Source organism: Gallus gallus, chromosome 9 (genome assembly GCF_016699485.2).
Source record: "Gallus gallus isolate bGalGal1 chromosome 9, bGalGal1.mat.broiler.GRCg7b, whole genome shotgun sequence".
In the NCBI taxonomy this organism is placed as follows: Eukaryota; Metazoa; Chordata; class Aves; order Galliformes; family Phasianidae; genus Gallus; species Gallus gallus.
The window spans coordinates 23,620,010-23,632,682 of NC_052540.1; the positions used below are offsets into that span (position 1 = coordinate 23,620,010).

At 37.6% G+C, this 12,673-nt stretch overlaps 1 protein-coding gene across 8 annotated transcripts in view; it reads right to left on the reverse strand.

Annotated features, from left to right (window-relative positions):
• The window catches only part of HPS3 (HPS3, biogenesis of lysosomal organelles complex 2 subunit 1), a 46,816-nt gene that overhangs the window by 26,543 nt on the left and 7,600 nt on the right, over positions 1 to 12,673 (reverse strand). For all 8 annotated transcript variants that reach the window (XM_422849.8, XM_025153439.3, XM_004943589.5 and 5 more), the window contains exons 7-17: positions 11,279 to 11,433; positions 9,961 to 10,069; positions 9,585 to 9,766; positions 9,081 to 9,258; positions 8,265 to 8,495; positions 6,382 to 6,567; positions 5,265 to 5,453; positions 4,283 to 4,390; positions 3,722 to 3,928; positions 2,404 to 2,494; positions 1,078 to 1,216 (exon numbers count right to left, since the gene is read on the reverse strand). In XM_422849.8, the coding sequence (XP_422849.3) occupies positions 1,089 to 1,216; positions 2,404 to 2,494; positions 3,722 to 3,928; positions 4,283 to 4,390; positions 5,265 to 5,453; positions 6,382 to 6,567; positions 8,265 to 8,495; positions 9,081 to 9,258; positions 9,585 to 9,766; positions 9,961 to 10,069; positions 11,279 to 11,433 (1,764 nt within the window). In that variant the 3' untranslated portion in view covers positions 1,078 to 1,088. The remainder of the gene's footprint in view (positions 1 to 1,077; positions 1,217 to 2,403; positions 2,495 to 3,721; positions 3,929 to 4,282; positions 4,391 to 5,264; positions 5,454 to 6,381; positions 6,568 to 8,264; positions 8,496 to 9,080; positions 9,259 to 9,584; positions 9,767 to 9,960; positions 10,070 to 11,278; positions 11,434 to 12,673) is intronic.

Consider the following 12,673-nt stretch of genomic DNA (forward strand, 5'->3'; position numbering starts at 1 on the left):
AACAAAAAAGGTTGTTTATTTCAGATGTAGATGATCTCTTTTACCTGACCTTTACTTTAACCCTTAATGTTACTGCTTCAGTGAAATTTGGTTTCACAGAGTCAGTGTCCTCTGCTAAGGCCTTCAGATGTTTATGGGATCATAAAGTCCCAAAGAAACACTAACTATTCATAAGAAGGTCAAACATTGTGAAAATTTTTGACTAAATTCCAGCTGGAAAAACACAGGGATGTATTCAGTACAAGAGAAAGACAAATATCAGTACGTAAATGCACAGACACACAAGACACTCAGCACTAGACCCAGAAGAAACAGAGTTTTCATCTAGATTTGAAACCTAGTGATACCTGAAATACTTTTCAGTACCAGCTGAGCACAGCAGAAGAGAACATAAACAGTAAGAAAGAAGTAGTCTGTATCATTTCTGTTTCTTTAATGTAGGGCCTCTTCCCACTAACTGCTAAATGAAAGCACTGTACAGTGTAACACTTACTTAAGCGTCAAAGACAGTAGAACTGCTGACAGTTTTTTCAGCTGGAGTTCAAAGAAATGAAACAACTTAAGTAGCCCAGTTCTACTTTGAAGTGTTAGGCACTTACTTATACAATTAAAGATACAGCTAAGCTTCAATTCCTCCCTTGGCCAGTGACCTAACTATTTAGCATGCAATTAAGACCTAGCTGACTTTCAGCAAACAGAGTTTGTCCAATTGCACTGTACAGTTTTGTTTTTTTTTGTGGGGTTTTCTTTTTGCTGTTTTGGCCTTTTAGAGTATGAGTTACCTCTGCCTACTAACTAAAGAGCTTATTTATAAACTAGCCAACCTTTACTCAGTTATACCTGGCAGGAACTCTTTTAGTTTGCTAACATTTATCAAAGTGTAATACTATTTGCTCCAAAAGCAATGCTCTTCCTCAAATAACAGTCCTCATTCAATAATTGCCATAAGGTTTTAACTCAAAAAGAAAGTGATTTATGTGTAGGTGGATGTGTAGGTGGTGCTTTCTTACATACTTCTCCTTCTTCATGTACTTTTTAATTCTAGCACATTCTTGGTATCTGAACACATAGACTTACTTTCATTGTGTCTACCTCAACAGTTTCCTTTGGCTGCAGTGAAGAAGATGTGGCAGGAAAAATGCTGCAGTTCCATCCTCTGGTAGAAGACTAAGGAAATCCCTTAGTTCCAGTTCTGTTGCAACTACTGATAAAGTTTCTGCCAAAAGCAGAGGAGAAAATCTTGTTTAGGGTACAGTGGTTAGTATACAGAAACAAAAAGAACAATGTCACTATTAGCTGAAGTCATCAAGTGATCTAAATATTTTAACTGATGTAAAATCTGAGACATGCCTATTTGGGAACATATACTGTTATGGGAAATCTCAGAAGTAAACTGAAATTACATCTTAGATTAAAACCACACCTCAACTCATCACATCTGCATGTGACACTAATGCTTATAGAATAGTAATCTAGCACTTCACAGGCTTCATAGCAAACACAGAAGCAGCCCTGGAAATCTTCTCTACTAGTATCCTAACTCAGAATTGTGTGTGAAATCAGATGTTTTGCAAGCAGCTTCTGAGATGAAAGCTGTTAAATAAGATCTTAAATGCTTGTAGTACAGTTATCACATGAAAACAAAACAATCTGCCAGAACTTTGTTGCAAAGTATGGCAACCCGTGCTGCACAGTGCAGCCAGGGAATCTGTTCTTCTGCCCTCAGGAAGCACGCTCTTGTTTTATTTTAATACATGTATTTTCCTTAATCTATCTTCTTATTTCGTCAAAAATCAATGCACTTGCCCCTCAGTGGTGCAATGTTATTGACTTACAAACATGCAACAGGACTACATCAGTCACTAGAGTTGGTTTCACCACTTGTCTATTTCTGCTAACCAAAGAGTAGTAATCCTACCACCACCCTGCCAAATGAACTCAGATGTTTCATTCTGCTTAATAAGACAAACCATCAGTAACGCACTGTATCATTTACAGTCTATAACCTAACCATGGATATACACTTAACTGCCCACTGGGTTATCAACAGTAGCCTGTTAGCTGTCATTGCTTACAAACATAAAGTCACTTAGCCTCAAAAGGAAAGTACAGCAATCCATATCCATTACTTTAATGATAAAGTTCCTATACTGCTCAAGAACAAACTCAATTTAAGAAGTATTGATTCCCAAAATGCAATTTTTCAATATAAAATGAATAATATTTTCATGAAGATGTTGTAGAATGCTGCTCTGATTATGGGACAGCCTGCTGAGTTCTGTAAGTCTTAACAATAGAAAAAAGGAGACTAGTTTCCGAACCATCACATCAGTGTTCCTTAGAATATTTAGAATGGATGCTATACGAAGGCTTCTGGAGTTGAACTTTGATCAACTGATTTACCTTTTAGTGATGAAATAAGAACAGGACAGTCACTTCTGGTAAGTCTGGCTCTCTCACAAAGTTCTGGGAGCAGCTTGTTCCACCATACAGCCTAGTTCATAAAAACCCATAGCAACAGTGTAAATTAACTATGACCGCAGTTAAGAGCATGAAAAACCTGCTAAAAATATACCAAAGACCAGTGTGCAGATACAGGTAGGCTGACTTATACGACGCTTTGAAATGCAGTAGTTTTGCACAGATACATCCGGTTTTCAGTATCATCTTTTCATATTTGACAAATATCTGAACAGTGCCCCCCAGTGGTGCCTCTACAGAGAAGAGGATTTGCAAGGGGATTTTTTTTTTTTTTTTTGGCTACAAACAGCTCCATGCAAAGCAGTAAGTAGTATTACTTGAACACTGCTGTGTCCTGAGCTGATCCTCTTCCACCAGCTGAAGTACCGCAGTATTTTTCATTCATCTTTTTGCCAATAGGAATGAAGAAGGGGAAACCAATTTTTTTTTTTTTTTTTTTAAATAAACACGGTAACTTTTTTATTCCATCTATAATTGATTTAGTTGTGTCTCCTCACATTCAACTCTGTTTTCATACTTGTTACAACCAAAGAAACCATTTTCAGATTTGAAAATAAAGCATGAATTTGGTCTTGAGCACAATAGCGGTATTTTCAGCTGTGTACAGTTAAGAAAGTAGCTATAAAGGACAACACAACTAAACTCTTGTACTCCCAGGACACTCAAATAGAATCATTTCTACAACTAAAATTGTCTGGGAGCCTACAGGGAAAATAAGACATAAAGAGTGTAATATTTCTCACTACTGTACCCGTACCACTCTGCTGTTAAGATCAGAGGATGCCACTAGAAGACAGGAAGAACATACTTAAATATGGTTTTATTTGAAGAATTACGTTCCCCTATCTTATCACTAACATTTGACATGCTACACAAGAGTATCAAACAATCTAGAACACAGATTATTGAGAAACTGAATAGTTTTTCACTTATAATTGGGAAAAAGTGAATGAATTAACTAACTTACTTTCTGAAGTTTTCTGCCACCTAAGAGATTACCCTTTGTTACCAGAATGAATACAGGCAGTCACAGAAGAAATGGGGAGAAATATTCCTTTAAAGTTAGTAAGGATTGGGATATGGAATTTAAATGCCAGACAAGCGGTTCAAAGCAAGCTAAGCAATTTACTTTGAAAACTGGGCTACCTGGTCCACCTACAGTCCAACTGTATGCAATAACATTTTAACTAGGGAAAATAAACAAACCGAAATCCGAAAGACTTTAACCTGAATAGCTCACCTGACTGTCACCTTTCAGCTCATGCTGAGCATATAACACAGCTGCAGCAGGATACTGTCTGAGGAGTTGGTCAATGGACTCCTCGTACTTGCCCAGACGGGTACTACAGAGAACACGAATGGTGAGGCCAACATTGCCAGCGTCTGCCAGAGGCTCCAGGATAGGCAGAGCTGCAGTTATATCTATTGATTGACCACATAAAACAGACTAAAGAACAACAACAACAAAAAGATTGATTGGATTTAACACAAGTTTTGCAAAACACTGCTAACCATAACCTTAGAACAACCTTACTTATAATACTTCTGAAGTAATGTTTATTTTAATAGACATTATTAAAAACTGAGATAGCTGAGTACACAGTTAACAGTAAAGGTAAGTATCACTGTTATTGATGTGTGTGTCACTCCAATATTTTTTTATTTCATGATTTTAAAGGGTCTTTCAGTTTAACTTGGATAAATTGAGGGGGACAGGCTGCTAGAAAAAGTTGTTTACACATGCATGAACATCTGCAAAACGGATTTAAGTGCTAAATAACAAGGTTTAGGGATTTCGTACCTGTAGCTTTGAAATATCCTCAGGGCAATCTTTACCAAGTGGAGATTCCATTGACATTATGAAAGTAACCCATGGGAAAATGAACCCAAAATGATCACAGGAGTTTATCTACAAAAGCAATACAAAGTTGTAACAAAATAAATATTTCTGTTAGTGACAGTTCAATGTCAAATGCCCTGCTCCCCACAAGCAAAGAAAATTGTTCTCAAATAGCAGCTATTCTTCTTCTAATTCATAGAATTGAAAAACAAATCAGCTCGAAACTTCTATTTACTTCTGTCTTTCAGATTTTTCATTCAAAATATCTTACAATTCATCACCCCTGTATTTCCTCATGTAGTCAGTTTTGTAAAATTTTTGTTAAGGAAAAAAAAAAAACAGACACAAAACACCTGGAAAATTCTCAGTTTCATTCTAGCCCTGATTTGAAACATCCAGAACAGTGACACTCCTGTTGAGTGTATTTTAAAACATCCCTAAGAACAGGACTCCCCAAAACCAGCAAAACCTGTCTGGGTAAGCAGACACTATGTTATTTACTTTCAGGCTTGCTTCTTTTAAGAGGCTGTAACCCTATAACATGATGGAAAGTACAATGATATTAGCAGGGTGGCAAAGCCTTTGGCTACAGCAAATGAGAACAAGCCCAAATGCAGCAGCCATGGATGCAGAAACAAAGGAAAAAAGGCTTCTTACCTCTGGAAGACCTCAGAGATGCAGAGATCTCCACAAAATACCCTCACCTCCACTACCAACCCTTAAATGAGGTCAGAGAAGGGATGGATCCTGGCTCCACCCCTTCCATCAACTGGGTACACTGCATTCACCTGAGCTCCCCTGGTCTGGCCCTGCCTCCCACCAGGTGCTCCATCACTGGTTCAGGCCATGACTCAGCATTTCCACTACAAATTGTCCACCATCCAAACACTAAGTAATTGGATAGCTTTAGATGGACACTACAGTCATAAAACTTCTGAGTTACCAGATCCTCTGTTGTTTTCAATGGCTTAGTCTCAGGGAGTTGTTTCTTTGATATCCTCCAAACATACTGATGAGTAACCCTCAATAAGAGCTCCGGAAGTACTTCTTCCTGAGAGCATGCTACAAGAAGAGCTTCCCAGAAATCTACCAGAAGTTGAGGTACCGTGTCTTCACCATTATTACACAACATCTAGGAACAAAAACATTAGAAAATGACAAGTTAGTGCAGAACATGGCAATTAATTATTAGTAGCAGAAATCAGAAAAAAATAAAAGGAACAGATTCTCACTGTTGCTAGAGGCAGGATTTTGTCACCTTTTTTGACTCAAGGTATTTCTCAAGGACGCGATGCTACATAATATAATGAGTTAAAAGTTCATGGAATTATTTTAACATATATTTGATTTCTTCCACTATCACAACAGTCAGCAGACTGTCAGCAAATATTTATTGACTGCTAATTTGTAGGCTTTTATATATGCCAGTAGCCTAGCAGGTGTCTTCTGAAGAAGAATCTTAATGCAAGCAAAGGCCATGATAAGGAAATGCTGTGCATCTAAGCTGAGTGTAACAGTAGGAACCACAAGGCAGATGCTCCTGGGCTTAAGGTCTGGTATGTTGGTGAAAAGGACTTACAGTTTACAGCTAGCTTTGAAAAACAGTATTTGTTCTAATTTGAGCTTCATGACTCAGTGTTTTTGCCATACATCTTTCACAGTAACAGACATTAGTCCACAACATACTTAACCATACATGGTTTTAATCCAAGCAACGTTACATTGTAGAAAAAAGGAAAAAAAGTTTTGTCTACTCCCAAACACAGAAAAACTTCAGTGACCAGAAAAGCTCTGAGATCAAATTATACATTCAAGTGACAGGATGAAGACAAAGAACTTAATGGATTTTTTTTTCTTTTTTTTTTTTTCCTCCATACTTCTTTCCAGAAAGACCAACTTCTGATTTCATAGGCATCTCTCTGCACTGGAATATATCGATCCTCATCTGCCTCTTTCAAGAGAAATGCTAAAATGTGAGTGAAGGAGCAACCAGGCCCACTTTGCTCACCCATAAAATCAGTTATGTGAAGAAAAGAAGGAAAAAATGATCATAGGCCAACCTTGAAAAACATATCTGCCTCTTCCAGTTCAATTTTACTGTTCTCATGTAATGCCACAGTGGCAGCCACCAGTAATCCAGGTTGCATCGCCTTCAGGTGAACAGCAAATTCAGTTGGAATAACAATTCCTTCTTTACATTCTCTCAGGAGTTTTGGTTGCCCAACGAAGCCACAGGCCAGCATTGTCTATAAACAGTCAGATATAAGTTAGGTAAATAACTCAATCCATGCTCAGTTCAACTCAGTAAAGTCAGTATTTCTCAGATAGTCAGGTTTATACAGGCAAGCAAAGTGAAGTCAAGAGAAATAAACATTTTCTACAATTTAAAGAATAGTTCTCCAAAGATCCAGGCCTGAACTGTGTGCTGGGCCAGCAACTTCTGAACACTATGCCATTTACCTGAACAGTGGAGGAAACATTTTGATGAAATCTGGAGTTACTGTATATGTAACACAGATTGTACTAAGCAATCAGCCAGTAAGCACATAAGGTGTTGTGAAAACTCATTGGCTGAAATTTCAGTGGAATACTTTGCTGAACACCCTTGAAACAATGATCAAAACATGCTGCACAATATCCAACTCAAAGTGCTTTCGAAGGTAATATGACAAGATACTATTTCCATTTTAACAACAGTAGAGAAACGATGTCTGTACAGACTAAACGATTTACATAAGAAATATAAAGCAGACTGAGGAGGAAAATTCATACTTCTAGACCTCTGCTTGTACAAATTATCTCTCCTTTATCTTTCTGAAAGCACTGTTTTTAATACTGCACAATAAAATGCTTTTTAAAGTTGGATTATTTTTGTAATAGGTCAAATTAAAAGCAAACAGAACCCCACAACCAAAACACCAAACACTTGATTCTCATTTAAATAACATCCATGTAATGGAAGAGAAGGTGAGCTGGACCGTTTGAACCAGATGATTTCCAGAGGTCCTTTCCAACCTCAACCATTCTGTGAATGTACTTTTTTTTCCAGCTTGTCCGTAACATGGCAATTTCACCTCACCTTGCTGCAAATGGTTGGAAAGCAGGTGAGAGATCCTACGCTTGACTGTTGAAATAGCATTCCACAGTTCCCACCTGGCAATTCAAAAGCTGCTAACTGAAAGCTCCCCAAAGCTTCTGCTACTGAAGCTTGGCATCTAATTCTGGGATATCAGCTCACTCTCAGAAAAAGCCCATGCTACAAGCTCTGTAACCTTTGATTATTCAGCACTCCTGATCAGCCTTAACAAGAAGCAGTTTACCGACTGGTCTCAGTCTAAATCCACATATGAAAATCTATGGCAGAGACTGATTTACTAACATTTTTTCCCCCGTTAATGTGGAATTCTTATTTTGATAGCACTGAAGTAGGTTCTGATCTAGACTTAGTAAGGATTAAGCGCTTTAAGAGAAGATGAGAAGTTGTACAGGGAGACTGCATACAGAAATTTTGGCTTGTATGCACCGTGCAAGGCAATTTCAAAAGGGTTGTTTGCATACAGAAGGTAAGTTTTCATGGGCACACTGCATGTATTGGTTACAGATGGAGAGGCGGAAAAAAGCTAGTGTACAACCCTGCCATAATGGTGAAGAGCACTGTACTCTGGAGAGCCTGTTATGCTACAGCATAATGCATTTCATTTATAAGAATTAATATCTTCAAATCCTTTGTTTACTGATAAGGCTTTGCAAAGACAGCACCATCTCACTGTATATCAGCCCTGGATCCTACTGTTATTGCAAATGTTCAGTGGAACCTACACAGCAAATGAGGAGAAAGAGAAGCAACTGAAAGGTTGTTTTACTGTAAAATACAGCCACAAGCCAAACCCATTGACCTGGGATTTACAAAGAATGAATAATTTATGCTTCTGGTATACCTTACCTCCTTATGGGAGTTCATCTCACATTCATACATCATAAGGTCTCCCATTTTCAGAGCCATGAAAGCCTTAGTAAGCGTAAGGACCACTGATGGCATAATGTCTTCTACTTTACGAAGATACTTCACAGCTGTCAGAGGACATACATTCTTCATGCAGGGACTGCAGATGATATGAGGCAGCTGCACAGGGTCAGCAAGATAGAATATTTGGAGAACTTTATCTGCCAATTCCTATTAAAATAAAAGCCATTTGACAGTTTCAACATTTCCAGATACACAGACTCTTATGGCTTAAGACAGAAGCTTTTAAAAAAACAAGAACAAAAAGAAACAGGTAAATACAGCTTAGCCACCAAATCACAGTGCTTTTCCTGCCTTTCCTCCCTGTCAGTGCAATTAAATGAATCAAGAGTGAAACTCTGAAGAGCTAGGACAATCATCCACCACACTGAATCAGTTTTACCAGCCAGTACAATCTGTCCATGTTCAAAAAACAGTTTGCAGTGTTGAAGAAATGAGGAATGAAAGAAATCTGAGACAGAACTTTCCTAGTATGAAAGTATCTTTGTGTGCACATTAGTAGCATTCATCATGACAGCCAGACCCTTACGTTGCATGACAGCAGTTCAAAGCACTGCAGCTGTTGCTTGCTATTTTGTTAAAATGAGAAAATAAAGACCATGTGAAAAAGAGTAACTGTAAAACTTAGTAAGCAGTGCAGTATATCAACAGAAATTCTAATTAAAATTTGATAGTTCTTAAAATCAGAACTAGATCAATAGGTTAAAAGAAAGAAAAAAAAAAACTTGTTTCTACCTTGCTTAATTCTTCATTTAACTCTTCATTAAGAGAGTGAGTTAAATAAAATATAAATCCTCTTTCATACGTCTGTATTTCATCACTTTCTGACGCTCGTCGCTCCAAAACTTCAGTCACGGATAAACCTGACATTCGGTAGTATGGTAAAGCGAGGTGGTAATCCTTTGTGTCAAACCTGAAAGCAACAGATTGGAAGGAAAAAAGAGTAAGTAAGAGGGACACTTTTGACACCGCTGCTAAGAACTAAAACAACACATAACAGCTGTTGACACACCAGTATCTGCAAACACAAGGCTAGTACTCAAGGTGACACTGTATTCTGTGTCAAACTGACAAAAAAAAACCAATCAGATACAGCATAGAGGACCAGATTAAACTGCAGAGAAACACGAAATGTACACACAATACTGATGTACAATAGGAAAGAACGATGGATTTTTATTTTTAGGTTAGATTACTGGAAACGAGCTCATCTATATCATTCTGACATCTAAAACGTACCTGCTGTAGCAGTCTCCTAAGAGGGCACAACTTTCTCTGAATGCTCTCAGAAGTTCTTCTTTCTCATCTGATTTAAAGAAACTAGGGTCCATTATTGCTGCTCTGACTAGTAAGTGAGCCTCGCTTAGAAGATGGATGCAGCTCTCAGTTCTTACATTTTCATAAGTTCTACTATAATCTACCTAGAACAGACACAGGATATACTTAAGGTGCTGGTAAAAATAAGAATATACAAGAAGAACTCCAGAGAGGGCAGTAGCCATTTGAAATAGGATTACGGGCTATTCACAAGAAATATGTAACTGTATATTCAGCACCAGAGATTAATAATACTTATTTTTAGTCAATCAACAACAAAAGCAGGAGGTAGCAATACCATTTCTCTGTAAAGCTGGATGGTTGAAACAGTGTTTATAATATACAAATTCCAACCAGGCTCTGACTCAGAATTCGTTCTTGATTTGTTGCTATCAGCCTTTCTGGAACTAGAGAAAAGGAAAATATTTGAGTTGTCAATGTTTAAATAAACACTTTGCAGCCAAAAGAAAATAAATCAATCATCTGACAAATGCATAAACAGATATGTTTGTAGGCTAGTAAACACCTGACAGTTAAATTATGAATTCAAGTCATAATTAATGGCTAAGAATAGATAGGCACGTTCATACAGAGTGGTTAGAAACCAACACCTGGGTTTAAAACCAAAAAGCATCAGAAGCTTACAAGCTGAGTAATTGAAATTAATTAAGATGCTCACTCTTTCTGTAAAGATTTACCACACTTCAGCCCTGCATCTAAATACAAGTGTCTGCTAAGATACAATGTAAGAAAGTACCTGAACACTTTTACTCCTGGGTCTTCAACTGCCTAACATTAAAACACCACAGAGAAACAGTGAAGAAACAGAACAGTAAGCGTTTGATCCAGGATCTCTCTCTCTTTTTTAGTGGTGAAGTTCAACTAGCACTCTCTGCAGAAGGCAAAATGGGCGTCCTTTGTTTCTTTCTCAGATGTCAACTACAAGCTTTTAAAAACTGTTTCAGAGAGAGAAAACTACAGTATTTTGAATTACCAGTTCTCTTTTCAGGAGAAAACAAGGCTAAGCTGATAAAAAGGTTTGCTCTGTGCTTTAAGAAAGACTAGCAAATGTGATTTCTCAACTGAACTCTTCTAAACAATGAACAACTCTCAAAGAATGGGAAAGGCAGATCTCACAGAATTAGTCATAAATGCACCTGGCTACATCCATACAACAAGAGTATGCCTGCCTAAAGTCTGGTCCTTCTTTCATCATTACTATGATGATAATCACAACTTTCTAAGACTCCTTAGCCAAATGTAAGACATTTTTATTTTATGCTACACCACAATTTGTTAGCCCATAGGTTTCACTATTCCTACATATTTTTGTTTCTCATGTTCTTCATAATATTGTTTCAACATTATTTATGAAAGTTGTTTCTGACAATCTTGATTTCAATCATTTGTGATGTCACCTTCATTTCTTCTATGTCATTTAACACTGCAGAAGACAAAAATCGGTGCTTGATTTATGCTTTCATTTACTAGTTCAGGAATTATGCCCAGAAAGCCCTTCTGCAGAGCTGAAGACTCTCTTCAATCCCAACACTTGAAAATTTAGCACTGTACATAAAGTTATAAATCCCATCTCCCCAGAAAACACAAATTCTTACAGCATCCTTCTTGAAGGCTTTCGTCTTTCAGTAATATCTTCAGTATCAGCCTTAGTCAGAAGAATTATATGGTTTTTGTAATGACAGATAGCTCTTGGCCCTATAAAAAGCTGCATTCGTAATGTGCAGACATCCAATGTGACAGGTGGACAAGCCTACAAAAGAAAGCAAGCACTCTGTAATTTTGGTTGGCATGTACTTCAAGTCTTTAAATGAAAAAAATATGTGGAAAGATATAATCTTTGTCTAATAATACGACACTAAAAATATTCACTGGCTTTCCTAACTTTGAGTGCTTCATTGAAGCAAGAATAAAAGTACTCAAACATCAAATCTTTGTAACAATGGGTACAAGAAACCACTTCACTCTTTGAAGCAGTTGCACATTTTTAGCTGTGTCTCAAAATAACTGAACCTTGGCTAGGTTACCTAACATGGAAAAGTTAATATCAAGCAGCCTGAACTTGGCCAAGATGTCTAATAGAGTTACAAAAGTCATTATTTTAGTTGCTTACGTTATAAAAATTTATTACACACATAAATACTATATTTACTTGCCTACTGTTATATTGCATACCCAGTATTACATCCTGATTCATTCAGTGTGCATCTTTCAGCCAAAAATTACCATATCCTCTACGTTGGACTAAAAATTGAAAAAAGCAACCTCATTTCCCCAGAAATATCTTGAATTTATAGCTTTAAGACAAATACCCGACTATTAACATGCACAGTGCAGCAAGGCAAGACAGCATCATGTTTTACACGTACCCTGCTTTCTGAAGAAATTCACACCAGGGCAGGGATGCCCCTAAGGGACTGCAGCCCCTGGAAGACCCTTGCCAGGGTGGGTCTGTGACCCGTGGAGGGCAAGCTGTGGTGTGGACAACCACAAGGGCTGCAGGCTTCCATTATGTGCACATGTTCTCAGCCTCCTGAGCCGCCTGTTGCCAGGCTGAAGGAATTGTGAGGGACTGAACATAATCTTTGGAAATGTATGCAAACCTGAGACGGAGAAAGGGACAGGACAGGTTCTTTCATGTGTTTGACCTCTATGGAGGTCAGAGAATGTTTTGCTCTTGAAATTTTTGTAATACTTCAACTGCTCTGTGGTTTCTATATGTCTGCTGTCTACATGCTCAAATAAAATCCATAAAGGTCAGCTTAAAATACTCTTCATTCTCAACTATCCTGGTATTTTTTTTAACATTTATTCCGATTTTTGTAATTGAGCAGATTTTCACAACAAAGCAAACTGAGGAAGGGGCAAAATCTAGAACTTCAGGGGTTAAAAGCCCTCCTCCTCAAAAAAAGAACCAAGCCAAAAACCAACACAGATTATCAGGTAGGCAGACATGTTCAAATGTTTACACTCCTCTTAGGAAAACTGCCAGT